General features: G+C 39.6%; 1 protein-coding gene across 1 annotated transcript in view; it reads right to left on the reverse strand.

Annotated features, from left to right (window-relative positions):
* The window catches only part of LOC143290199 (transient receptor potential cation channel subfamily M member 2-like), a 66,809-nt gene that overhangs the window by 22,392 nt on the left and 16,871 nt on the right, over positions 1–27,546 (reverse strand). The window contains exons 7-17 of the mRNA XM_076599519.1: positions 25,326–25,407; positions 22,119–22,237; positions 19,573–19,710; positions 18,798–18,851; positions 18,290–18,386; positions 16,285–16,401; positions 15,734–15,830; positions 11,426–11,681; positions 7,669–7,738; positions 5,260–5,309; positions 2,290–2,436 (exon numbers count right to left, since the gene is read on the reverse strand). Of these exons, the coding sequence (XP_076455634.1) occupies positions 2,290–2,436; positions 5,260–5,309; positions 7,669–7,738; positions 11,426–11,681; positions 15,734–15,830; positions 16,285–16,401; positions 18,290–18,386; positions 18,798–18,851; positions 19,573–19,710; positions 22,119–22,237; positions 25,326–25,407 (1,227 nt within the window). The remainder of the gene's footprint in view (positions 1–2,289; positions 2,437–5,259; positions 5,310–7,668; positions 7,739–11,425; positions 11,682–15,733; positions 15,831–16,284; positions 16,402–18,289; positions 18,387–18,797; positions 18,852–19,572; positions 19,711–22,118; positions 22,238–25,325; positions 25,408–27,546) is intronic.

Here is a 27,546-nt window from a genome sequence, read left to right on the forward strand (position 1 = left end):
CACCTTCCCGAGTCTACCTTGCCTGGCTGCCGCTCTCTTCTGCAAACACCTTCTACCTGTCTTCACCTTCACAAACACCACCTTACCACCCCATCACATGGTTTTTGTGTTTGTTTCCTCTGTTCTGATTAAAGAGTGTCCTCTGAACAGGACAGTCTGATCACAGACACCAGCGACTGTTGTGGATGTTGGAAAAGCTGTAACCACTACAGAAAGAAATGAAGCCTCCATCAGGAACCCTGCGTATATGTGTATATATACACTCAAAGCCACTTACAATGAATCACCAGGGACATTCAAAATTGCTTCATCATATCTGGCTTTGGTTACATCTGACGTGCCGGATATAACGAATGTCTAGCAGGTTGCTTCGTTATATCCGCTCTCTCTCGCTCTCTCTCACATGTGCATGCCCACATACACAAGCAGTAATAATGCTTGCTTACTAGGCTGTTATATACTTAAATAAAAATATTCTAAAAAAAAACGTCTTTTCAAAATATGGCTGTAAATTAAAGCAAACAGATCACATAGGCCTATATTGCAATTTGAAGACTTAGAAACCAATAATAACAGGTGAATAACATTCACTGTATTATTCTGAAGACTTCAGAAGAAAAGATTGTCAGACGAACTAACGCAGAGCCATGATCTGAAGGTTGAAGGGGGAAAGGAGGGGATTTCTGCACTGTTCATTCACTGTTTCAGACTGTCAGGTCATTTGAGTATGCAATGGTATGGAAATAAAAACTTAAGTAACTGATTTTAAGTCTGCCATACTGGAGAGCAACTGTTTGTGCTTGTCACAGCTTGACAGACCTTTGCGAGGTGCAGACGCGATGATGAAATGGCCTATGAAATCAAAGCCTGATACCCTCCTTCCCCTTCACTCCACCCTCCTCCCTCTAGCATCTCTCCTCCGTTCAGTCGTTGAACCTTTGACCCCACGTGAGTCGACCACTTTGTTTCAACAATCACAGGCACTCGCTTTACAGGAACTTAGAATATGATCTTATTGCTTTCGAATCACAAAGGTGATGTCCACCACACAACAAACTTACAGTAAAAAAAATACTGTGCACTTTTAATCTATCTACATTTACGTGAAGCTGTGAGAGAAAATGAAACAAACTTTCATATGGGTTATGAAGCAAGTCAAACACATGCATAAACATTTGATTTCTATTTTGAGGAATACAAAGAAAGTGCTACATTTCATGTGCCTATGCGGACACTCCTCCACTCCCTATAGTAGTCTGCAATTGTATGAAGCAATATAACATCGCAGCGAACTAACCAACCGTTTCCGAGAAATGGTTCCCAAACACAAGTTTCAGTTTCAGTTTTCAGTAGCTCAAGGAGGCATCACTGCGTTCGGACAAATCCATATATGCTACACCACATCTGCCAAGCAGATGCCTGACCAGCAGCGTAACCCAACACGCTTAGTCAGGCCTTGAGGAAAAAAAAAAAAAAAGGTGAATAAATGATAGATAAGCTTACATAAATAAATAAATAAATAATAAATAATAACTATAATGTAAAAAAAACCAAAAAAAAAAACCAAATAGATGTAAAACATGAAGACACACATTCACATATACACCCACACATGCATAACAAACACAAAAGTAACCACTTCACTATATCCAGCTTGAAATCTTCACAAGGCCAAAAACATGATTCACTATAGGCAGTGACTTCACTATAACCACATATATTTATGTATGTGTGGGGGTGGGGGTGGGGTGGGGGGGTGAAAGCATGCCAATGAAAATTAGATCTAATTTTTTTGCACTAAAATTAATTTCTATAAGATTTAATTCATTCTGATTTATGAGGTTTACCTTTAGCAAATGGATAGACTGGATGGGGGTGGTTTGTATGAATAAGTTAGCTCGATTATGAATCCTTTACCTTTGTGATATTTGTTGTCGTGAGAGTGCAGGATAAATATGAAGTTTTAAACCTAAACTGGTGTGGACACCGTCTATCCTGAGTGACTGGCTGGATGTCAGACCCACATTTTATGTCACTAAAAAAAGGTTTTCATAACCTTAATGTCTGAGTGTCAGCTACATGACAAACTTATCACAGCATAACACAATGTGAATCAGTACAATACAACACACTGCACAATGACAGACAATAACACAGTACAGGACTGCGCATCTCCACATATTCTTTCGTGAAGAAAATCATGCAAAATGCTACAACTGGAACACAACGCAATAATCAAATAAGCAGCACAATACAATATCATACAGAACAACACCATTGTATACTTACTCCAATGACATATCCCAATGAGACGAGAACTCTAATGCTTGTGACAAGAGCTCCAAAGCCTGTTAAAGTGGGCATTAAGATTTGATCCCAATCTCCATGACAACCAGCAGCCACAGTCAGCCCGAGTATGAAGAACACTTGGTAGACCTGTGTAAAAGTTTATAAAAGGGGGACATTAACTCCTTCACTGCCGAGTTTCTGTGTGAAAAATGCTCCCCAGAAATAATTCAGATACGATGCTCCCATTCACAGGCTTCGGTTCATGTCAAAAAAACACAACAGACTTGTTCACTTCAAAATTGGTCAGGGGGCAAAGGCTAGTCATTGTTCTATTGGCAGAGAAACTGGCTGCAGCTGTCAAGCTTTGTTACAATGTGAAAAATGGTCCCATCAACAGTGAACCCTTAATGTCAACTAAAGTCACAATGGTGGTGCACTGTCTAGTCAACTAAAGTCTCCAATGGTGGTGCAATGTCTAGTCAACTAAAGTCGCCAATGGTGGTGCACTGTCCAGTCAACTAAAGTCGCCAATGGTGGTGCAATGTCTAGTCAACTAAAGTCGCCAATGGTGGTGCACTGTCTAGTCAACTAAAGTCGCCAATGGTGGTGCAATGTCTAGTCAACTAAAGTCGCCAATGGTGGTGCACTGTCTTGTCAACTAAAGTCGCCAATGGTGGTGCACTGTCTACTCAACTAAAGTCGCCAATGGTGGTGCACTGTCTAGTCAACTAAAGTCGCCAATGGTGGTGCAATGTCTAGTCAACTAAAGTCGCCTATGGTGGTGCAATGTCTAGTCAACTAAAGTCGCCAATGGTGGTGCACTGTCCAGTCAACTAAAGTCGCCAATGGTGGTGCAATGTCTAGTCAACTAAAGTCGCCAATGGTGGTGCACTGTCTAGTCAACTAAAGTCGCCTATGGCAGTGCACTGTCTAGTCAACTAAAGTCGCCAATGGCGGTGCACTGTCCAGTAAACTAAAGTCGCCTATGGCAGTGAAAGAGTTAAACTAATAGGTAAAAATATAAGTACTGCTTCTGCTACTAGTGTTGCTGGTAATGCTACTAACCTTTTGTTTTCCCTTCCAGCCAGTTTTCTTTCCAGTCACTTTTCAGAGACTTGTACCTTAGTCCTTCAAACAGCAGTAGTCTAGACAGCGCAGAAGATACGTGAGCTGTACTTGTCACAGACGACTTAGTGGCTGCACAGTTTTTATTCCTTCCGGTTTGGGTGAGGGTTCAAATCCATTTCGTCACCCTTTTCTTTTTGTACCTTCACACCTCATGTTATGCTGGCAGAGGGAGGGTGGGGTGGGGGGTGGGAGGGTGGGGGTGTGGGGGGGGGGGGGGGTGTTTGAATTCTTAAAGGCGGGCGTGTTTCTAGCCGCTCATGCATGGGCTGTAGGCATCATGATGCATGTTCCTCAAGAATGGCAGGGCATTGTGGGAGAGAACTCTGTCCTGTCATGTTGCTGTGGCCATCATATGCCATCTTTTCATTACTGTCTGGTGCTACTAAATAGGTAAAAAAAAAAAAAAAATTTTTTTAATCAGAGCGAGCAGAGTTCCAGGGCTTAATATCCTCCACTTTGTTTTGCCTGGACTGGAAACGAAATTTCAACATTTGTTTATTGCCGGATTTTGTTTTGATACCCTCTGTAAATAAGTATGTGTCCAATCATGTCAAAGTGTGTGTCGATAAATGTGTGATGGTATGTCAGCCCCAATAATCTTGGTGGTGGTCTTGGTGTTCACAGATTTTTTTTTTTCTTATAAATATTTCCATACAAAACAGCAATAGTGAAAGTTAACACACTTTCAGTGACAGCTCTGTAAAAATCAACCATGATTTCTTTTTTTTTTAAGTATGAATGTTTTGAGGTGCCGAAGAAAGAACAGATGCCGTTGTGCTTTCTTAACAATTTTTTTTTTTTTTTTTTTTTGATATTTTCCTCAATTTCAAATCATTAGAAATGGTCAGTCCAAGAAATTTACATTCAATAATGATTAATACATTCATCTAGATAAATTGGATTTCTCCCCAGCTCGCCAAGATCATTTGTAGTTTGTCTACGGTCAGAAAAAAATTTCACTGCCAATAAATGTAGTTTTTTCCATCACTATATTTTCCAACACCCAGATTTCTGCCCCATAACTTCAATGCTGGCTGAACTTAAAGAATCGAATAACTGAACAAATACACTGAATGAGCTACAATCTTGTTTATGCAAAATATGAAGTATCACAGTAACTGCTGTTTTTGCATTATCAGCAATGCCTTGACATGTAAGTTGAAACTGAGTCTTATTGAAAAATAAATCCCAAGATATTCATGTGCATTAACAACAGATATTCTTTCATTTCCATGTGACCAACTCTCATTTCTTGCCAAATATCCTCCCTTAAGAAAAGTGACGTTTATCTTATCCATATTTACTTTTAACTTTAACTCACTCAGTACGACCAGTCCTCTCTTCTCCTCTACACAGACCCTTCAGATGTCCAGTGGGTGTCTGAATGACCCAACCTTTAGCTTCCGTTGTCAGAATTGTGGTATTCTTTGTCAACATTCACCTCTTCAGTATGAGAGCCTTCCGCTTGCAATATTTTGATGATGGTAATTGGGCTGAAACGCTGTTAACGTCGTCTCTTTCGCCGTTCGTATGGAGAGAGTTAACTGTAGCAGCAGTATATAAACTGTTCAGCTGTCACTGTTAATCAACTATTGTTATGGACAGCAAAATCATAACATCAGCAGAATGCAGAACAAACAAGTCAATCAAATAAAAATAACACTATTTTGACCATTCATTCTAGAATTTTTTTAGAATTAAGAGCACTATTTCTGCTGACAAAATATACACATTTAAAGTTCACCACACAGATACTCACAAGCACACACACACGGACATGCGAGCAACCAGAACAGAGCTGATGTAAAATCACTCACTCTGTGCACAAATGAACAAACTTACCCATCTGTAACAGAACTTGACAATCGGGATCCTAAAGAAGGCCCCAAACCCTTGAAACATAAAGGGTGCACAAAATATTGAAAACCAGTACTATCACAATTATGATGACTATTAATGATAATAATATCATTACTATTATCAAAGTGATTTTGTTTTTCCCAACAGAAGCATTGATTGCATCAGTTTGACATGGCACAGTATATGACACCAAATTTAATATCAAAGTGCAATTTTTCTACAGATTTTTGTAATGGATAACCTTTCTGTTGCCATGGGTTCTTTTCCTTGCGCTAAGTGCATGCTGCACTTTGATCTCGGTTTATCATCTCACCCACAAGACTAGCACGAAGACCATCACTCAAAGTCTAGTGGAGGAAGTAGCGAAAACCCCGGTTCATATATGTACCCATGTACACCTGCTTCCAAGTCAACTGCATAACCACTCGGCCACTATTCCTGCGAATACAAAGCATGCTACCTGTTCATCCTTCTTCTGTGCTTGTGGGCTACTACTCCCACATTCCCTTGTATGCACGAATGGCCTTTCACATGCATGGCCCACCAAACTCTGACACGGATTACAGGATCGTCAACATGCATACTTCATTTTCTGTTCGTATACACACATGAAGGGAGTTTAGAGATACCAACAGATCCACACATCTGTGGAGATGGGAGATCTGCAAAAAAAAACAAAAAAAACACCTCCACCCTTGACCTCATTCAGTTGTATACATTATTCTGGCTTTTGGTGCCCATTTCCCAAGTGATTTTTGGTCACGGAGGGTAATAATTGATAATTAAAAAAATTTAAAAAATTAAAAAAAATTCTACCATGCAAACTACTGAAAGAAAAAATACATAACCCTATACTTTTCTCAAAGGAAAATGATCATTTCCCGATAGTTTGAAGTCCATTCAACAAACTGGTCAGCAAACAATGAATCCTAAATGTGAGATAACAAATTTCACATCATTTCTGAATATACATTTACAGATGGTTAGTAACAGTACCACACAAAAAACAGAAAATTTAAAAAATCAGTATGTCTCCATACCTTACACATACACAGTCCTAACTTATAATCTGAACTTCTGGTATTCTACAGATATTCAGTTCAGCATTCACACAGTTTTTCATGAACTGCAGTAGAAACATTGTCGGCTGTTTTCTTTCAGTCTAGTTCTCCAAGAGAAATGAAGGATACATAATGTTCGGTTCAGCGTTCGGTGGGTTATGGAGACATGAAAATACCCAGCATGCATGAACCATGACAGAGTCATCGGCAAGTCGATGTTGGTCTTGTAACAGAAAGAAGAGAGAGTGTTTGTACTTGATATCATGCAAACCCCAGCAGTCGAGAAAATGTTTGACATTGAGAGACTGGCTGCACTTACACACCACAGAGGTTCTTCACCTTTCACAATAAAAGAATGTGTCAGACAGAAATGACCTGTGTGGGGCCTGCACTGGACAGTCCCCTCTTTCCTGTTTCCTAAAATCGGAGGAAGGAATTCTCTGAGATCAGGACTGATCTGAAACAACTTGACATCAGTTTGCAAGTTCCATTCCTCTTGCCAAAGGTGTTTCACAAAGGAGCAAACCACCAAGGTGTTATATATATTCTACTTCATGCTGGTGGTTGGAGTATCTATTCTATTTCATGCTGGAGGTCGGAGTATAGATTCTATTTCATGCTGGTGGTTGGAATATCTATTCTAATTCATGCTGGTGGTTGGAGTATCTATTCTATTTCAATCTGGTGGTTGGAATCAGGGTGGAGCTTTGCCTCCTTTCCTTAATCTGTTTTGTGACATTGATGATGATGGAGTCTCCTTTCAGACCAATGGAGGAGTAGGCAGGCAGGTTTATCTGTCGGTCTAAGCTCGTCGTTCCAACATCAGCCAGGTTGCCTGACCAGCACAGGTGACTTTTTTTTGTGAAGAGGAGCTGTGCAGTCCATTCCCCACTCTCTCGCCTACCAATACTCAGAGTCCCACAGGTGCAGATACTGCCACGTGTAGAATGGCCTCGGCAGGTGCAGGTTTTTTCTTCAGAGTTCCGTCCCCTAGAAGGACTTCCAGCCAAGGATAAGAGCTCCTCCTGCCCTTTGGTCATACTCTTCCGCCTTCACAGCCGTTGGGAAAGGTTTCCTCCTCTGCCTGGTCCGTCGTTGGGAGACTTCACATGCAGCAGGTAATACTGGGTTACATGGTACCAGTAGCAAGGGCTATGCCCCTGACCTGACACAGTTTGTGACAAAACAAGGGTGCATACATGCATGCTGGGACAGAGAAACAGATCGAGCTTGAAACAGAGATGGACAAAGAAGACAGAGGAAGAGAAAAAGACAGACAGACAGACAGTCCCACAGACATACAAAGAACACCAGTCTGCAATAATCTCACCTTTGCAGTTTCTGAAGTTTGGTGGGAAGAGACGCAGCATCAGGAAAGGGAAGAACACACTCAAAATGATCTGTTTACAGAATAAACAAAACAAAAAATATGTGAATGAAGTACAGGTACTGACAGGAAACTTAAAAAAAAACACTGGAAACTGCGGAAACTGTTAACACATCAGCGCGCACTCTCCCCTTTAGATTTGCATTTCTTTAAACGTCTATGGACAGCCAGTCATGACCAGGAGAAGGATCATCTCTCTTTCTATGTCTCTCTCAGAGAAACACCCAAGTGGAGAGCACAGTGTCATGATTTTCAACAGCAATGGGAAAAGCATGTAGACAAGCATGAGGAACGACAAAAGACTTGCAGCAAGGAGTGGACCAGTCCACCCTCACAAATCAATTCTCCATACTGATATTCAACAAGGGTGAAAAAAAAAAAAACACTTGACATGCCAGTCTCTGCACAGTATGAGCACCGATTCTGTCCTGAGCAACAGGACCAAAGAACATGCATTTGTATTTGTTTTTTGTTTTTTTATCACAACAGATTTCTCTGTGTGAAATTCCAGCTGCTCTCCCCAGGGAGAGAGCATCGCTACACTACAGCGCCACCCATTTTTTTGTATTTTTTCCTGCGTGCAGTTATATTTGTTTTTTCCTATCGAAGTAGATTTTTCTGCAGAATTTTGCCAGGAACAACCCTTTTGTTGCTGTGGGTTCTTTTACGTGCATGCTGCACATAGGACCTCGGTTTATCGTCTCATCCGAATGATAGCATCCAAAGCACCACTCAAGGTCTAGTGGAGGGGGAGAAAATATCAGCGACTGTGCCGTGATTCGAACCAGCACGCTCAGATTCTCTCGCTTCCTAGGCAGACGTGTTACCTCTAGCCATCACTCTGATAAAAACAGAACACTTTATTTCTCCAAAACAGGAAAATACAGTGGTTACATAAAATGTGCACTTAAATCTACAGAACTGGAAACTGCTTGCTGCATTTTAGCAGCTGTTTCATGCCACATATTTTGTTCACAAGCCTCTTTACAATACGACCTCATGAGTAAATTACTATCACTCCTCCTCCCCATTTCCCATTATTTTCCGTCAAATGAATTGTCCCTATTTTTCCAACCCCACTCTCTCTCACTTTTCTGTCTGTTCTCTAAATCATGACTGCCTGTCTGCATGATTTCTACTTAAAAAAAAAAAAATGCTCTAAACTGTTCAAAAAAAAAAAAGTCTCCTCTCTCTCTTCTCTCATCTACATGTCCACCCCCACCCCCACCTCCTCCACCCATCCTCTCTCTATCTATTGTCCATCTGCATTATCTCTTTCATCTTCCTTATTTGTCTAGTATGTCTATGTCTCCTTCTGGCTCTTTCTCTGAGCTGCCTGTCTGGGTCTCTCCTCCTGTTTCCTCCCTTTCCCACACTGGGTGCAGTGGTCTTCTTCTTCTGCGTTCACTCGTATGCACACGAGTGGGCTTTTACGTGTATGACCGTTTTTACCCCGCCATGTAGGCAGCCATACTCCGTTTTCTGGGGTGTGCATGCTGGGTATGTTCTTGTTTCCATAACTCACCGAACGCTGACATGGATTACAGGATCTTTAACGTGCGTATTTGATCTTCTGCTTGCATATACACACGAAGGGGGTTCAGGCACTAGCAGGTCTGCACATATGTTGACCTGGGAGATCATAAATATCTCCACCCTTTACCCACCAGGCGCCGTCACCGTGATTCGAACCCAGGACCCTCAGATTGACAGTCTAACACTTTAACCACTCGGCTATTCCGCCCGTTGGTGCAGTGGTCAAGTGGTAAGAGCGCTGGATTCTCGCCTCAGTTTCCCCGAGTTCAAACCCGTCACACATGGTGGGTTCAGGGTGGAGATTTTTCCGATCTCCCAGGTCAACATATATACATACCTGCTAGTGGCTCAACCCGCTCCGTGTGTTCACTCATGCAGGAGATCAAATACACACGTATTGGTGGGTTTTGGAAACAAGAACATGCCCAGCATGCACACTCCCAAAAACAGAGTATGGCTGCCTACAAGGCCAGGTAAATAAACAAAATGGTCATACACAAAAAATGATACATGTGTGTGTGTGTGTGTGTGTGTGTGTGTGTGTGTGTGAGTGTGTGTGCATGACTGAAACCTGACTGAATGGCACAGGAAACGAATGATGAGCACCCAGTGGCAGCTGTAAGCTCTGCCCAGGTAGGCAGCCTGTTATGCAAATGACTCCATATTTGTAAAGCGCTTAGAGTTTGGTCTCTAATCAAAGACAGGCACTGTGTAAGTATCCATCATCATCATCATCATCATCATCATCATCCCCTGAAGACAGAAAAATGCCCCCTTAACCCTTATCACGGTGCAGCCAGTAGTGATGAGTTTAACAACTTACTGGTGATCTGCCCTTACTTAACCCCTAGGCTGCCTGCATGACGAGATAACTTGTCATGGAAAGCATGTATGCTTCGCTGCCACAATGACGAGATAACTCGTCATCGAAATATTCTGACTTTTCCCTGCTTTGCATTCAGTTCGTCGACAAAAATGCTGGTAGCTTTAGCTTGGGGAATCATTCTAGATTCTATTCATAGCTAGAAACACCATCTGCGTCATAAGGCAGTCCTTTATTTGAACGTTTTGGTTGGGTTACTGGCCGCAGTCTTTGCCTGGCTCCTCTCCTCGCTCGCTCAACAAAATGTTGGACTGACTCCGTGCTCAAGACATGCGATCGTGGCGAACTAAATCAACCAAGATTACTTTCTTTAGCTGATGCTCAGAAAGAATTGGAGCATAAATTCGAAGCATAAGACAGTGGTGAACATTTATAGGACAATTTCATAGAAAATAAAGGGAGCAATCAAGAGAGTGGCCAAGATGCGACTATCAGTGAGTGATGCCGGCTGTTCAACTCTAGCAGACGACAGGTCACTGAATTTTTAGCAGGACACCGTATGAGCTATTTTCTTGGCACTAAGCCAACGCGGTCTGATGAGAACTGGATGAAGTGACCGTGTGAGAGGGGTGAAGAGGAGGGGGGTGGAGACTGAGGGGGTGTGGCCTCACATCCATATTATCACTTGCAGAAGTCACAATGCATCTATTTCTTTTTCAGTTTTTTTATATTGTGGTTGTTCTAGTATGATTTTGTGTGTGCAGATGTCCATTTGTCCAGAAAATGATATTTTTGTGCAAATTACCTGACTAATGTTTGTAATGAACAAGTTGAAAATGTGACAAAAAACAAACCACTGATTTCAAAGCAACAGCATGTCACTTAAAATATATAAAATGGGAAAACATCATGTGTTTTGTATTCTTTATTCATTTCCCTTTCAGAAAATGTATACTTTTATGGGTCTTTCTCCAATAACAAAGAGCACAGAATTTTTTGAAAATTTATACCCGTTTTTTGTGAAAAAAAACCTGGCAAATAGATTTCACTTAAATCTTATTTTCCTGGCAGCGAAAGGGTTAAGGTCACATTGTTCATGGCTATGGTCTTTTTATCACAGTTAAAGTGATCAGCATTTATAAAACTGAAAAGTTTGCGGATGGATCCAGGGGCTGTTTAACTGAAGAAGTGTGTGTCCCTGTCTTAATACCAGAACACAGTAAAACAAAGGGAAAAAAAAAAACAACCAACAACAACTTAACAACACTAAAATGCAAACACTGAAATCAGTAGATAAGGAAATCCCCCCCCCCCCCATCCCCCACCCTCCTCCATGCTTACCCTCCACTTGGGAAAGGTGGAACCCAGCCCGGACTTCCAGAGATCAGCTGCCAGGGTCTGGCAAGCAGTGTGGGACGCAAACTCCTCCTTCTTAAACACCACAGTCAGGTTCATTACGTTGGGCGTCCCCCTGTCCGTCACCTTCATTTCTTTTCTGTCGATGTTGGAAAACGGCTTTTTCAAAAGCCTGTATGTCTTCTCCTTGTCAGTTGAGTAGCACTCAGAGATGACCCCTTTGGCCCTCTCTTCCCACAGTCTGGCAGGAAAGAAAGAAAAGAAGAGCATGGTAGTATTCAGTGTGCACATACATATTATTGTACTTAGGTGTAGAGCTTGTGGACAGGTAGGGGATTGAGCGAGTAAAGGAGACACACAAAGAGAGTGAGAGGGGGTGTGTGTGTGTCTATGTATACCATGCTTCTCTTTCAGGGAGTATGATTTTGTGTGAAGCCATCATGTACGTGTAATATATGTTGCATGGTTTTGTAAGTGTTTGAACATGCCATTGGGAAGAAGACAGATTAAAAACATGAGGAAAAAAAACAAGAGAAAAAAAGAAGAAAAGACAACAGAAAGGAGAAAAATGATGATGGAAGGAACAAAAAAAAAAAAAAAAAAAAAAAAAAAAAAAAAAAAAAGAAAACCTTCCAGGGACGCTGAAACTATCCTGCTCATTTGCAGAACTTTTAGGCATCCACTGATTTCTCCTAAAAAAAAAAAAAAATTAAAAAAATAATTAAAAAAAAAAAAGAGCATGGAACAATGAAAGAAAAATAGAAAGGAAAAGAACAAAAAAACAGAGAAAAAGAAGAGAACTCAGAACTCTGAACTCAGAAATATTTTAGTGCAAGGCCACCAGCCTGTTTGCAAAGGAAGTACATAATTACATCTGACACAGATAAAATACCAAAAACAGAAAGGGGGAAGGGACCAACATCATGGACACAACATTCCGCAACTGAAAAAGTAGAAAAAAATATTTTAGTTGATGACATTTCATGCAGTAATTTTTTTTTTTTTTTGAAAAGAGATATAATCATGTCATTTCTTTTTCTCTCTTTTTTTAAAGATGTAATGAATACAACACAACTGAAGAGATAAAGAAGGAAGAAAAGAAGCAAGAAAACAAAAAAGAAGTCTGAACGAACGAGCAAAAGAAAGACCATGATTTCACTTCGACTTCCCTCGTTTTACAAGCTAAAAATTCTGTTCTTAGTTCATACTTGCATGGAGTATGTCTGCACTAAGATGAGCTCCTCTTCTTTTTGGAAAACTCTGGGGAAATCTACCACATACCATTACATTTGTTTTGATATTATATGAGAAAGTACATGTTCACTTGCATACATCGTTTTGATATTATATCAGAAAGTACATGTTCACTTGCATACATCTTTATCAAATTGTTCAAGGATGATTTCCAAGCGATAACCATTTCACAGAATCAAAAGCCTTTGAAAATCGACACAAAACATTAAAAGAAGCAGACATATCTTTGTTCTCTCTACAAATGATCTGAATCTTCTTGTTCTGCAAGTATTCACTCTGGTCAGAGCAGATGATTTAGTTCGGTTTACAATATGACCAAAATTGTCTTAATCTGTTTTCAAAAGTCAAACTGGTTTCCATTTTTCTTAAATGTTCCTCAAGTTGTCTCTCTTTTAGAAATAATAATGATAATGATGCCAATAATAACTATTATTATTATCATTATTATTAATAATTTCTTTTGTTTATTCAATTTCTGCTTTAAGAAGGTGTCAAAGTGTGTGGACTTATCCATAAGCGCTATGCAATGTCTGCTAAAAAATAGAATTAAAATAAAATTAAAACTTAAAAAATAATTTTAAAAAAGAGTAGATACCTGATCTTTGCATCAACACAATGCACTGACCAAGTCTTGAGTTTTTGTTTATTGAAGAGGTAACAAAATCTCATACTCCGTTTCAAAGCAGAAACCACAGCTCCAAACAGATTTTTCTTTTAACAGCCATAAAACAGCGACACAGAATAGCTAAGTCAGTCAAGTCAGAATGTATCATATCCAGCTTCGCCTTTTTTTTCTTTATGTTTCTCTCAGACCATTAGAACAGAATTATCAGAACTAAAACCAGTTCTTTCATCAAGTTTCTTGTTCTTCTTCTTCTTCACCTGTAACCTTGTAAAGAGTCATTAGCATGACACAAAGACCCTTCACCCTAGGTCTGTCAGTGGTGGTATTCCTGTCCATTCTGAAATGCCAGTTCATCATGCTTTCCGTCTTCCACTCCATCCATCAACAGTTCTTTGGAGGATTGTTTTAGCAAGGCCACTGGATCTTGTCACGTGTATGTTAGCCTCAGTTGCTGGTGGTGGTCTGTTTAAAACTTCACTGAAGTGCTCTGCCCATCAAGCTTCTTGTTCTGCTTCTGATGAAAACAGCAATCCTCGTTTGTGTGTGGTGGGTGTGTCAGGGATTCCATGGTGCTTGCCGCAGACTATCTTGGTGATTTTCTGCACCTTGCTTATTCTGTTGGCTGCGTCTTCCACCTGGCTTGCAAGATTGTCCGTGTTATGTCCATCTTGGTGATTTTCTGCACCTTGCTTATTCTGTTGGCTGCGTCTTCCACCTGGCTTGCAAGATTGTCCGTGTATGTCCGTCTTGGTGATTTTCTGCACCTTGCTTATTCTGTTGGCTGCGTCTTCCACCTGGCTTGCAAGATTGTCCGTGTATGTCCGTTTGTTTGATTTTGCCATCCCCTTGTTTGGTCATCTTCCTTGTCCTGCAGTTTGTTCTCTCTCTGACTTGGCCTCCCTCAGGTTCTTCTTCGTGGTTCTCCTTTTTTGAATGGCTTGCCAGGTGTCTGTTGCAATCCACTCCTTTTTCTTCTTTTGTCTGGTTCCTAAACAGGTATGTTGCAGCGTGTGTTTGTTCTTTGTATATGTCGTCCCCAATGTTGCAGTTTATGTTTGTACTTTTTATTCATGATCCTCCCAAATACTCCTTTTGACCCAGTGCGCTTAGTAAAAAGAAAGATTGTAGTCTATTCTTGCTTCTGTACAAAAGAAAAGAATCTATGATGGGAGAAAGTGTGATTGGGAAGGGAGAAGGGTGGAGTCTAGGACTGTTACATTTCTTTTTTTCATTTTGAAGAAAAATCCTGAAATGGTCAGACCAGTCTCTGGCTGCCTGCTTGCCTCCTAACCCTGATCAAAACCACTGGACAGAAACAGATGCTGGGTTCTTCCCTGCAGTGTCTGTTCCTATTCGGAACCGAATAAAGTACAAGATCAGCGCTCTATGTTATAGATGCATTCACAAAACTGCCCCTTCCTATCTCTGCGGCTGCCTTCACCTCTACACTCCATCTCGCTCACTACGATCGGCCTCGGATCCACTCTGTTTACGCATACCCAGATTCAAACACTCGACTATTGGCCGCCGTTCTTTCTCTGTTTCTGGACCTTGCGATTGGAATGAACTTCCTTTTTCGCTTCGTCAAGTCTCCACACTCAGCTCTTTCAAGTCTGGCCTTAAAACCCACCTCTTCCCAAAATAGCCTCCCTTGCCTGCCCTTCCTTGTCTTTAGTTTCTGCAGTATTAGAGTTATGCATGCGTGTGAATGACTGGTGCGAAAGCGCTTTGATTTGTCTCTGCACAAGATCCAGCGCTATATAAATACCATTATTATTATTATTATTATTATTAAATTATCAACTCACTCTCGATGAAGGGTCCCGATCGGGGCCTTAGATAGTTTTGAATTTTTGGAGTGGCACCTAATTTCCATAATGACGTCATGAGCTAAGAATATCTTAACTGACCTTTCCACTGTGACCAATAAATGCAGTGTGTGTTGCTGTGCTCGCCAGCAGGAGTTGATTTTGCAGTGACTGATTCACGTGAACAGTGCATGTCAACTATGGCATGTGACCCAGTTTCGTCTCAGTCACAAGGCAGACAACAGAATTAGACAAAGGGGCCCTGTCGTGGCTATATAACGTTCTGAATTTAATCTGTTTCAAACTCTTTGTGCCTGGATTCGTTTGCAAGTCATCAGTGTGTGTCAAATTTCGAACAAAAATATGAATGCTTTCATCATCTCACTGTATGATGGCGTAAGAAGGGAGGAAGTTTTATAGATTGTGCCCAACTAACTCGTTATTTTACTGATGAGTTTGGAAGTTTTGAATTCATAAATTCTAACTTTTTTTATGCAGTTTTATTTATGTGGGGAAAGTCAGTCTAAATGGCAATACTAACAGAGTAAAGCAGAAAGCTTTATCATAAACAAAATCCTGTTCCTGTTCTTTTTACCAAGCACTCACTCAGACTGGAAGTGCAGACTCTCCAGCCCTGTCACACAGTACTTCTCAGCTTTCTTGGACATGTGCTCCAAAATGTAGCTGGCACAAAGTGCCATACCTGTGCACCATAAAACATCAATCAGATAATTAGTCAATGCCATACCTGTCCACAATAAAACATCAATCAGATAATTAGTCAATGCCCCACCTGTCCACAACAAAACATCAATCAGATAATTAGTCAATGCCCCCACCTGTCCACAATAAAACATCAATCAGATAATTAGTCAATGCCATACCTGTCCACAATAAAACATCAGATAATTAGTAAATGTCATACCTGTCCACAATAAAACATCAATCATTTAATCAGTCAGTCTGCTGTCGGTCTTTTTATCAGTCGGTCATTCATCTAGTCAACCATTGAACCAATCAATCAAAAGCAATCAATCTATCAGTCAACCAACCAAGTGTGTGGCAACAGAAGCTCTCAACAAGAACAAACACTTCACTTACACAGAGACATGCACACATTTGCCATGCAAGACTGTGTGTGTGTGCACATGGACTACCTGTGTGGTCCTGTCCTTCTTTCCATAACACAAGCGTGACCTTCTGGCGTTGAAAGACTACAGCCCACAGAAACAAAAGTCCGGCAGCTGCCTTGTGGCTTTTGGCAGCAAAATAGTCTGCAAAATGAGACACAAAAGATATGTAAAACAGCCTGCAAAATGAGACACAAAAGATATGTAAAACAGCCTGCAAAATGGAAGACAAAAGATCCATACAACAGCCTGCAAATTGAGACACAAAAGATATGTAAAACAGCCTGCAAATTGAGACACAAGATGTGTAAAACAGCCTGCAAAATGGAAGACAAAAAATCCATACCACAGCCTGCAAATTGACACACAAAAGATATGTAAAACAGCCTGCAAAATGGAAGACAAAAGATCCATACCACAGCCTGCAAAATGAGACACAAAAGATATGTAAAACAGCCTGCAAAATGGAAGACAAAAGATCCATACCACAGCCTGCAAAATGAGACACAAAAGATATGTAAAACAGCCTGCAAAATGGAAGACAAAAGATTCATACAACAGCCTGCAAAATGAGACACAAAAGATATGTAAAACAGACTGCAAAAATGGGAGACAAAAGATCCATACAACAGCCTGCAAAATGAGACACAAAAGATATGTAAAACAGCCTGCAAAATGGAAGACAAAAGATCCATACAACAGCCTGCAAATTGAGACACAAAAGATATGTAAAACAGCCTGCAAATTGAGACACAAGATGTGTAAAACAGCCTGCAAAATAGAAGACAAAAGATCCATACAACAGCCTGCAAAATGAGACACAAAAGATATGTAAAACAGCCTGCAAAATGGAAGACAAAAGATTCATACAACAGCCTGCAAAATGAGACACAAAAGATATGTAAAACAGACTGCAAAAATGGGAGAGAAAAGATTCATACAACAGCCTGCAAAATGAGACACAAAAGATATGTAAAACAGCCTGCAAAATGGAAAACAAAAGATCCATACCACAGCCTGCAAATCGAGACACAAAAGATATGTAAAACAGCCTGCAAATTGAGACACAAAAGATATGTAAAACAGCCTGCAAAATGGAAGACAAAAGATCCATACAACAGCCTGCAAAATGAGACACAAAAGATATGTAAAACAGACTGCAAAAATGGGAGACAAAAGATTCATACAACAGCCTGCAAAATGAGACACAAAAGATATGTAAAACAGCCTGGAAACTGGGAGAAAAAAGACTTGTACAACAGCCTTCAAAATGGGACTCAAAAGACTAGCACAACAGTCTTTGAATGGGACACAAACGACTTGAAACAGCCTACAAAATGAGACACTAAGAGACACAAAATGAAATAAAAGACTTGTACAAAAGCTTGCAAAATGAGACACAAAAGACTTGAAACAACCTACAAACGAGATGCAAAAACTTGTACAAAAGCTTACAAAACGAGGCACAAAAGACTTGAAACAGCCCACAAAATGAGACCCCAAAATGTGTACAAAAGCTTGCAAAATGAGACACAAAAGAGTTTCAACAGCCTGCAAAATGAGACACAAAAGACTTGTACAAAAGCCTGAAAAATGGGACACTAATTTGTAACAGCTTGTAAAATGCGAAACAAAAGACTTCTAGCAGCCTGGAAAAAGTTTGCAAGTCAAACCATTAACCCCTCATCTTAAAGCTTTGCACTGGCTTCCTGCAGAATGCTGAATCAGTCATACTCTAAATACATCCATGTTAGAACCAGTGGGAAATGGTCATTCCCATGGAGATCTTTATGCACTCACCACCTCCAGTTTTCAACTAATGAGGGATTGCACACTCACAGATCAAAACATGACTAAATGGAAGTAAGCTAAATTATTCCTGTTTCATACACACAAGTCTCATTCTGTAATATAACAAAATAAAGTCTTCCAGAAACAGGGCTCTGGCCTTAGTATGAACACTGCCAACAGTGGGAAATGACTGCTGAAATTGCTCAACAGAAACAGAAGCTCACACAGTTTATTTCTTTACCTGAGCAGAACTGAAGTCTTCGGCATGTGTGGAGTTTTGTCAACAATTGGTCAATGAATTTTTTCACCTGGTCCTCACTGCTCATGTCTTTAGGAACCTGAAAAATCAAGAGAGACCAAAACATTAAACAAGAGAGGTAAAGCCCTTGTGACTCACATGTGATTCCTGTTGAATTAAATGTGCAAATTACTGGCCAATTATTTTGGCCAACGTATACCCTAAAGCCTCGTTTTTGCTCAGCCAATCAGCACTTTTCACTCTTGCAAGTCCTTGGTCACTCTTATTCATTCTATGGCTCATATCACGTTCCAGAGCATCCTGTAGCGCTACTGGCTGAGATGGGCTTGGTGGGAATGAGTTAGAGCTTGAGACTCCGGATGGGCCATGCCAGCCTCCTGTCTTAATTAAGTACAGATACATAAAAAAACTAAATAAATACATAAATGCTAGAGGAAACAGATGATTTCATTGTTCACGGCCAGTAGTTTTCTGGACTCGAGCCACCAACCTGTGCAATATGACGCAGAAGATCATCACAGACCCCACGGCATTTTCCTTTGTCCTGAAACAAAGCAGAGATCACAGCTACACAACACAAAACCACTCTCTCTATCTTTTCCACACACACACACATGCATAAGCAAGTGAGACCGGGCATTTACACAAACATACTTTTGTTTTCTCACAAGTCAACAGCTGAGCGACGCTGCACTCTGTCGATACGCACACAGGGGAAAAACGTCACAAACTATCCACAGCAAACTCTTGCAGGACAAGAAAGTAATATCTTGCAATACAACAAAAGACAGAAAGCACAATGAATGACAATGTGACAGAAAAAGAGTACAATAAACACACAAACACACACACACACTCACATGTCCTGTGTCAGGACACTTACAATTCAATACCTAAAAATTAACTCATAAACTGGTAATGAAACAAAAAGAGCTGAAACTGACCTTTTGCCCCCTATTTGCTAAAAAAGCAGGACTGAAATGGATTGGTTGCCATTTATCATCAAATCAACAAAAAGTTAACTTGACCAAACTGAGCCTTTGCTATCAAAAATGAATAAAATTAATAAACAAGAGGCAAAGTGTGTATCATACACATGTGATTTGTTCTAAACTTGCCACATACTCTGCTCAAGCTGAATATTTCATGGTTCTGGGGGGTAGAAGGGGCAGTGCATGTGTATGTTTGACAGCTTATGGTTGTTGTATCCGGCCTATTAACTGAAAAGCAAGCTAACCCTAACTGGGCCTTGCCGGTCTAGTTACCAGATCAAAGAGGTCTCTCAATCTCTTCCAGGTGACAAAGTCTGAGAGATCCAGGCCATTGTCCAGAAACAGCTGTACAAAGTAGTCTTTGTCCTGAAGCAACGCCAACATCATCGGATCGTCCAGATGCTCTGTGCCCTGTTCAGCAGAGAATGAACAATACAGCTTGAAATGTTATACAGCTGAAAGGGGAACCATGGAATCTCAAAGGAGAAAAATACCAAGTCTTCAAAAACAAGCAATGAAATAATGGTCGGAAAAAAGTTGAGAACTTATCACTATTTTTCACTTTATTTGGAAATTATCATGTGTGGATAATATCAATGGAACCACTTGTGCTTCGAAGGAAAAATACAAAGCTACCATACCGGTTGTTCATATCCAAGTACATATTCATAGTGCAAAAAGCTCTTGAATGTGTGTAATCAGGAAATGGCTGTGAAACCACAGAAAACTCAACTAAATAACTAAATCTGATACATCATAATGCTACCTATCTAATATCACTTAAAGTAAAGGGAAAGTTGCAGAAAGAAAGAAGGTAAATAAATGAATGTTTTCACCAAATACAGAACGCAACAAGAGGTACGCATACACAGTCATGCAAACATAAGCACACATGTAGGTTTTTGTTTTGTTTTGATTTAATTCAAGATACAGCAATAACTGAATAAGGGTTACAGTAGAAAAGGCCGTGTGGAGTAAACTTCAACTTACATGTGCTGATAACAGTCTGAATATGTCAGGATGGAGAATTCCATTTAGGTATTTTGGGACATTGTATCCAACAGGATAAGCTCACACCAGAATGTGCGAAATTGGGTGTGTGAACAAGTTTAGGTGTTATGATCAAATGCCAAGCCACATCTGCAGCTTGTATCATCATCCACTCTGCAACTATTGTTTTAATTGTTTTCAAAGAAAAGAAAGATTTACCAAATACTATATTCCATGCATAAGTAACCACTTATTACTGTCCAGACAATGTGAAAGAAACTATAAGTCCTGCTTTCAAACCTTTTGAACATATTTTAAATGCTTATCTTTTAACACTGAATACTCTCTTTAATAATCCTTCTTTTTTTTCACAGCCATAAAAAATCTTTTCAGTTGTCTCATAAATTTAAAACATTGTTTATTTTAGATGTGGTATATACTTTCAAGAAAGAAAAAAAAAGAAAGAAACATAAATATGAGGAATAGGAACATACTTTTAATGAATAAAGCATAGGAGACACAGAAGGCAAAGAATAAGACAGACGAGAAAAAAGGCAGCGCAGTTTCTCTTCTTATAAATGTCTTAAAGTATATTCAATTTTCACAAAAGATAAGCGCAAAAATTACAGTATACTGCAGGTGAAGTGTACCAATCTGGAAAAATCAAGGAAAGGAGAAAGAAACAAAATGTAACACTGAAAGAAAGAACAAAGAAAAAAGCGGCACCGGATTAAATATTAGTAAAGAGTTGTCTCCTGTCCATATACGTAATGGAACAAATCAGTGTACAGGCTTACAGTATTTCTCAAAGACACATTCAGAATCTGTTTACCTTCACAAACATTTGGTGAATTCACACACACACACACACACACACACACACACACTCTCTCTCTGTATTGTATTTGTATTACTCTTTTTGTCAAACAGATTTCCCTGTGCTCTTCCCAAGGAGAGTGCATCACTACATAGAGCACCACCCCTTTTTTTTTCCTGCCTGTAGTTTTGTTTTTATTTGTTTTTCTTTCGAAGTGGATTTTTCTACAGAATTTTGCCAGGAACAACCCTTTTGTTGCCATGGGTTCTTTTTAGTGCACTAAGTACATGCTGCACATGGGACCTCTGTTTATCGTCTCATCCGAATGACTAGCGTCCAGACCACTACTCAAGGTCTAGTGGAGGGGGAGAAAATACTGGTGACTGTGTCGGGATTCGAACCAGTGCACTCAGATTCTCTTACTTCCTAGGCAGACGTGTTACCTCTAGGCCACCATTCCACATATATATGTATGTGAGTGTGTGTGTGTGTGTGTGTGTGTGTGTGTACAGAAAATGAACAAACCTTTTTTTATTCAGGCAAAAAAGGAAAAAGCACAAATGGCTTGTTTTTGTCATTCCCTCATGAAAAGCAAAATATAACAAAAACTCAAAACAATAGCAAAACATTACGTGAATAAATTTCAAATTATGTAATAAAAAATTTCTTTTGTTAAAGATGAACTACATAGGTACATGCATGAATGTTATTTAGATCCGAAAGAGAAAGAAGAAAGGAGAGACAAAGCAAGAGAGAGAGAGAGAGAGAGAGAGAGAAAGGTTAGACAGGTAGATAGATAGATGTACACAATACACAAGATTCATCACCATTCACAGGCTTTCCCATTGGTGTGGGGAAAAAACAAACAAAAACATTTCACATACGAAAACACAAGCACACACAATACAGCATTTGTGTATGCTTGAGCGCATACCTATACTGCACAAATCCATGCACAGACATACATGAATGAACACGTACGTTACCAGCAACACAAGAAACAGATACTAACCAGGCCTTTAGGACCGTTGATGCAGTCCGGCTGCATGCACTGCAAACTCTGCCTGGCCAGCGGAAGGACATTGCACGCCAAAGCCACAGACAGCCGGAATTTGATATCTTCGGAGTTGTCTGGAAAATCATAAACGCAGCATCACAAATCCTGCCAACCTGCAGAATCCTCTTTCTCTGCTTGTCTGCTTTTGGCATGCTGGTCTCCCCTTGCAAGGGGCGTGTTCAGTTCCAAAGGCGCACTACAGTTTCAGTTTCAGTAGCTCAAGGAGGCGTCACTGCGTTCGGACAAATCCATATACGCTACACCACATCTGCCAAGCAGCGTAACCCAACGCGCTTAGTCAGGCCTTGAGAAAAGAAGAAAAAAAAAGGTGAATAAATAATAGATAAGCTTACATAAATAAATAAATAATAATTATAATATAAAAAAAGATAGTTGTAGTAATAATAATAATAATAAAATAATAATAATAATTAATAAATGAATAAATAAGACAACAATGATGATAAATAAGCAAATAAATGTAAAACATGAAGACACACATTCACACATACACCCACACATGCATAGAGGTTATACAATACAATACAATAGAAGGGAAGTAATCACAGGCACTTTCTGAATGAAAGTGGACTGGCCAGGAGTTAACTCCTCTGAACATTCCCATGTGTTGAGGCAGTTAGAGAACTGTTGTTCCTCTATTTCTCTCCTTTTCTGCCAAGGAAACACGGTCTCAGAGCCTGTGGGGTCTTCAGTTTCCTGAAGCAACCTTTGACCTTCTGAAGGGAATTAACCAGTTAAAATGCTGTCAAAAGCCTTTCTTCTGCCAACAAACTCTAAATGAAAAGTTGGCACATATGGTAGCTGAAAACTTGGCCATCAATTTTTACTCACAGAGGAATAACAGGTGCTGAGTGAGCTAGGCATGACATCTGGATGGTAAAAGCACAGGACTTTTGTCCTGGAAATTGCGCTGATTATTTTGTTATTTTGTTGTTGTTTGTTTCAGTTTGTTCTTATTGTTATGTCTCATAAATGAGACACATTACACTGTTTTCAATTTGGGTTGGGTTTTTTTTGGGGGGGTTTCACGTTTCCTTGCGGGCTTCTTTTCTGGATTTTTTTTTTCACTCTAAACCTGCAGAGCCTTCATTTGGCTGGCCTTCACATAGCAGAATAATACCACATGGTCATACTGCATAAAAAAGCTGTGACATTTATTAATATTCATACATGGTGATGAGATTGACTCTGAAATTATTCGGCATGTGAATTAAATATTACGATAACTATCTGTCTGAAACACAGAAATTTGTAGAAAACTACTACCACATGCTGATACTATAAAAAAAAAAATTTTTTAATTTTTAAAGCATGAACAATAGACTGGGCTGTTGTTTTCTCAACGTTGGACAACAAAAACAATGAAACTGAAAACATTCAAAGTGTGGATTAAATAAAGCTCGGGTAACATTCAAAATGCATTAGGAAACTATAAACTGCATAGCAAGATTTGGTGTTTCTGCATTAATTGTGCGATAAAAATATTCTAGGCATTCTGAATTATCCAGTCTTACAGTAAACTGACATTACACTTACAAGAAATGGAAAGAACGTTTATTAGAAATGAAAAGAATGTTCACAAAAAAAACAGAAAGCACCTTTTCATACACAAATTGGAAATGTCTTCTGCAACAGGTCTTTTGCAGCTTTTCTGCAGTATCTCACACACACACACACACACACACACACACACACACACACACATTCAAACTAATATAAAGTACATCTGAACACTGTGCAACTTTTCCTCTGCATTATGTTTGTTTGGAATCCAGTTACTTCTTAATATTTCCATTTTATTTGAATAATTCCTGCCATGCATGATGTGAGTTTTTGATATGTTTTTCTCCCCTTTCTTCATAAACTTAATTCATACTGGGTTTTTTTGGGGGGGGTTTCAAACATTAGAACATACCTTTTGATGTACATATTTTCATGAACTGATTTATACGTTGTAAAGCTCTAACAGTTTCAGTTTCAGCAGCTCAAGGAGGCGTCACTGCGTTCGGACAAATCCATATACGCTACACCACATCTGCCAAGCAGATGCCTGACCAGCAGCGTAACCCAACGCGCTTAGTCAGGCCTTGAGGGAAAAAAAAAAAAAATAATAAAAAAAATAAAGGTGAATAAATAATAGACAAGCTTACAAAAAATAAATAAATAAATAAATAATAACTTTAATGTTAAAAAAAAAAGGTAGAAGTAATAATAATAATAATAATAATAATAATTAATAACAATAATAAATAAATAAATAAATAAATAAGATAACAATGATGATGATGATGACAATGATAACAGCTCCATCAGCCACTGGGTAAGAACTCTATAAATGACCAATTATCATTATCATAACGGCACCCCTCCAAAAAAAACAACAATATCAATTATACGGATCCTGCAAACTCTTTTTAGGTGTAAATGATATCAAACAGAAATCAAATGGAAGCCACATAATTTCCATGCAAGCATATTCTGTGGATGTGTGTGTGGGGGAAGGGAGGGGAGGGGGGGGGGGTTGAATGCTAGTGCATGTGTGTATATATGCTTGCGTGAGAGTGTATGTATATATACATATGAATATTTGCGTATGTGCAAAAATTCTTACATGCACATGCTCTGTGTGGGTAAATGCATATGCGCACGTGTGCACATGCATACAGCTGTCTGGGCAAACAAGCATTTATGCTTGCGTGCTTTGTGTTTCAAAAAGACTGAAGAGGAATGACAAATTGTCAGAACTGCAAATAAAAGAGCATTACATGATACACAACAAACTTGACTTGACTTTTTTGCAGGTTCAATGATAAAATGTCCATACTTGAAATGCAGAAACATGTGTATGTATATGTACATTTATATCTACATGTATACACAAAGTATATTATGACTGCGTATATGGTCTACATATAAACTACATAGATGGAATGTGTTCATCCATATGAAGTCCATGTGTCACATAATTTGTGCTCTTTTCCTGTTGTGTTGCTTGTCAACAATTCTATGCCAGTGCCTAGTATCATGCTTACTACTTGTTATAACATCACACCACTGTCAATATCTGATAAAAATTAATTAAAAGCAGAAAATGGCCAACAGAAAAGAAAGAAAAAAAAAGAACAGAAAACTTTACTTTACCTAGAACTGGCTTCAGGAGGGCCAGCAAGAACGCTTCTTCCCCTTTCTCCATGGCCAGTGAGTAAAGGCTGAACACATTCACCTGGGTGAAAGGACCAGGTTCTTTGAATTCTTTCAATCATTTCGGTTTTTTTTTCAAATGTTTCATGCACTTGTTTGACATGAACAGATCACAAGGTAAACACAGAGAAAAGGATAAATGATGATGTGAATACTTACACCGTGCCTATCCTCATATCACAGACAATGCTCTGAGCGCTTCACAAACATAAAGTCAATTGCACGACAGGCTTAATTTGCACGACAGTCTGGCTCCGCGACTAAGCTATTATTGTCGTTAGTAGGGGGCTTAGCAGGTGGTGTCCTAAGTACGTTAAAACAGAACAGGCACCACTGAACACCACCGAAGTGACTCAGCAGCAGTGCAGGGTCTCCGCTGGTGTGTGGCCTCCTGGCGACCTAACATCGATGGTTCCCTGTGGACTGCCGACGCTGGAACTGCGACGGACGAACCCGGGTGTGGCTGTGTATGGGGGAATCTAAATGAGCGGCGTGGGAGTAATGACACTGAAACGGTGCAGATGATGGGGCAGCAAAAAAAAAAAAAAAAAAAAATTGCACGACAGGCTTCCCACCAGGGTAGAGCCGACTGACAGCTGACATCATTCATTTCCGGTGAAAATCCATCAAGTTTCAGTCATGCACACACACACACACACACTCATACAGGCATGTAAGGTTTGTTCATTTACCATGTCAAGTTCACAATCACAGTCTTGTTTTCAGGGGTGTGTGCATGCTGGGTACGTTCTTGTTTCCACAACCCACTGGACACTGACATGGATTACAGGAGGAGGAGGAATTTTGTTTAATGTCCCGTCACACATATCGGTGATTGAAGACGTTTTGTTAAAGTATTTATGAATACATCTGAGTATTATCGGTTAGAAGGGGTGGGAGATGTGGATGAATGGAGGGTTGGGAGAAACTGGGCAAATGAGGGTAAAAATGTGGGTGAAATTTGGAAGAAAAAAAAACAACAACAAAACAAATACAGTTACAGGAAATTACTTAAAGGACTTCGTAAAAGAGAAGTCGTTAAACTGACAAGCGAAACAACTGATAATGAATGCAAAAAGTAAAAAACATCAACGTTCTCAGTCACTTGTGAAGACACACTTTCGTGTACAAAAGGCTTCATCAAACTACAGTGAAAAATTATATGCTCAATTGTCAGGTTACTAAAGCATACATGATCTTTCACATATGTATTTGATCTTCTGCATGCATTCCCAGTGTTGCAATTCATACTGACGTGCTGTGACAAATACTGCACTTTTTCTGTCGTTTCCTTTTTCCATCCATGTAGATTCTGATGCCCCTCTCTCTCTCTCTCATATATGTATGTTTATGTGCGCATGTGCATGCATTTGTGTACCAATGGTTGTAATTATTTCAGTGTATATGGGTTCCTGTGTACAGGTACGCGAGTTTAGGTGTATACTTATATGTATGTGGGCATAGATATAAATGCATGTATGTATGTATAGTGTGTGTGTGTGTGTGTGTGTGTGTATCTCGGTTGTTGTTTTCTTTGTCTTTTTGTTGTTGTCGTTGTTGTTGTTGTTTTTAAATCTCCTCGTAACTCGAGTGTGTGTGCATATGGGAGATAAGATTTGCATATATTTATATTTTGCAATTTCGTTTTGTTGCAAAATATGGTGTACTTATTATAGTTCACCACCCCTCCAAATGGGGCTTTGGCCTTACTGAATAAAATTCTGATTGATTGATCTCTCTCTCCCCTCCCTCCCTCATTCTCACTGTCTACGATCATTTTTCACTACTTTCTCTTGTTTTTCTTTTTTTTCATGTTCTTTTGCTTTCAATTGTCTTTCTTTTAATTTTTAACAACAACAACAACAACAAAAAACTCACTTAAATATGGACGGAGAAGTTTGAAATCATACTTTGGTGAATAAAAGATGATGTTTATCGAAAGAAAATGTTAAAAAAAAAAATTTAAAAAAAAAACCCAACCCAAGGTCTGTGGGTCTTGCTGGCTCTTCTTCTTCTTCTTCTTCTGCGTTCGTGGGCTGCAACTCCCACGTTCACTCGTATGCACACGAGTGGGCTTTTACGTGTATGACCGTTTTTACCCCGCCATGTAGGCAGCCATACTCCGTTTTCAGGGGTGTGCATGCTGGGTGTGTTCTTGTTT

Source organism: Babylonia areolata, chromosome 15 (assembly GCF_041734735.1).
Source record: "Babylonia areolata isolate BAREFJ2019XMU chromosome 15, ASM4173473v1, whole genome shotgun sequence".
In the NCBI taxonomy this organism is placed as follows: domain Eukaryota; kingdom Metazoa; phylum Mollusca; class Gastropoda; order Neogastropoda; family Buccinidae; genus Babylonia; species Babylonia areolata.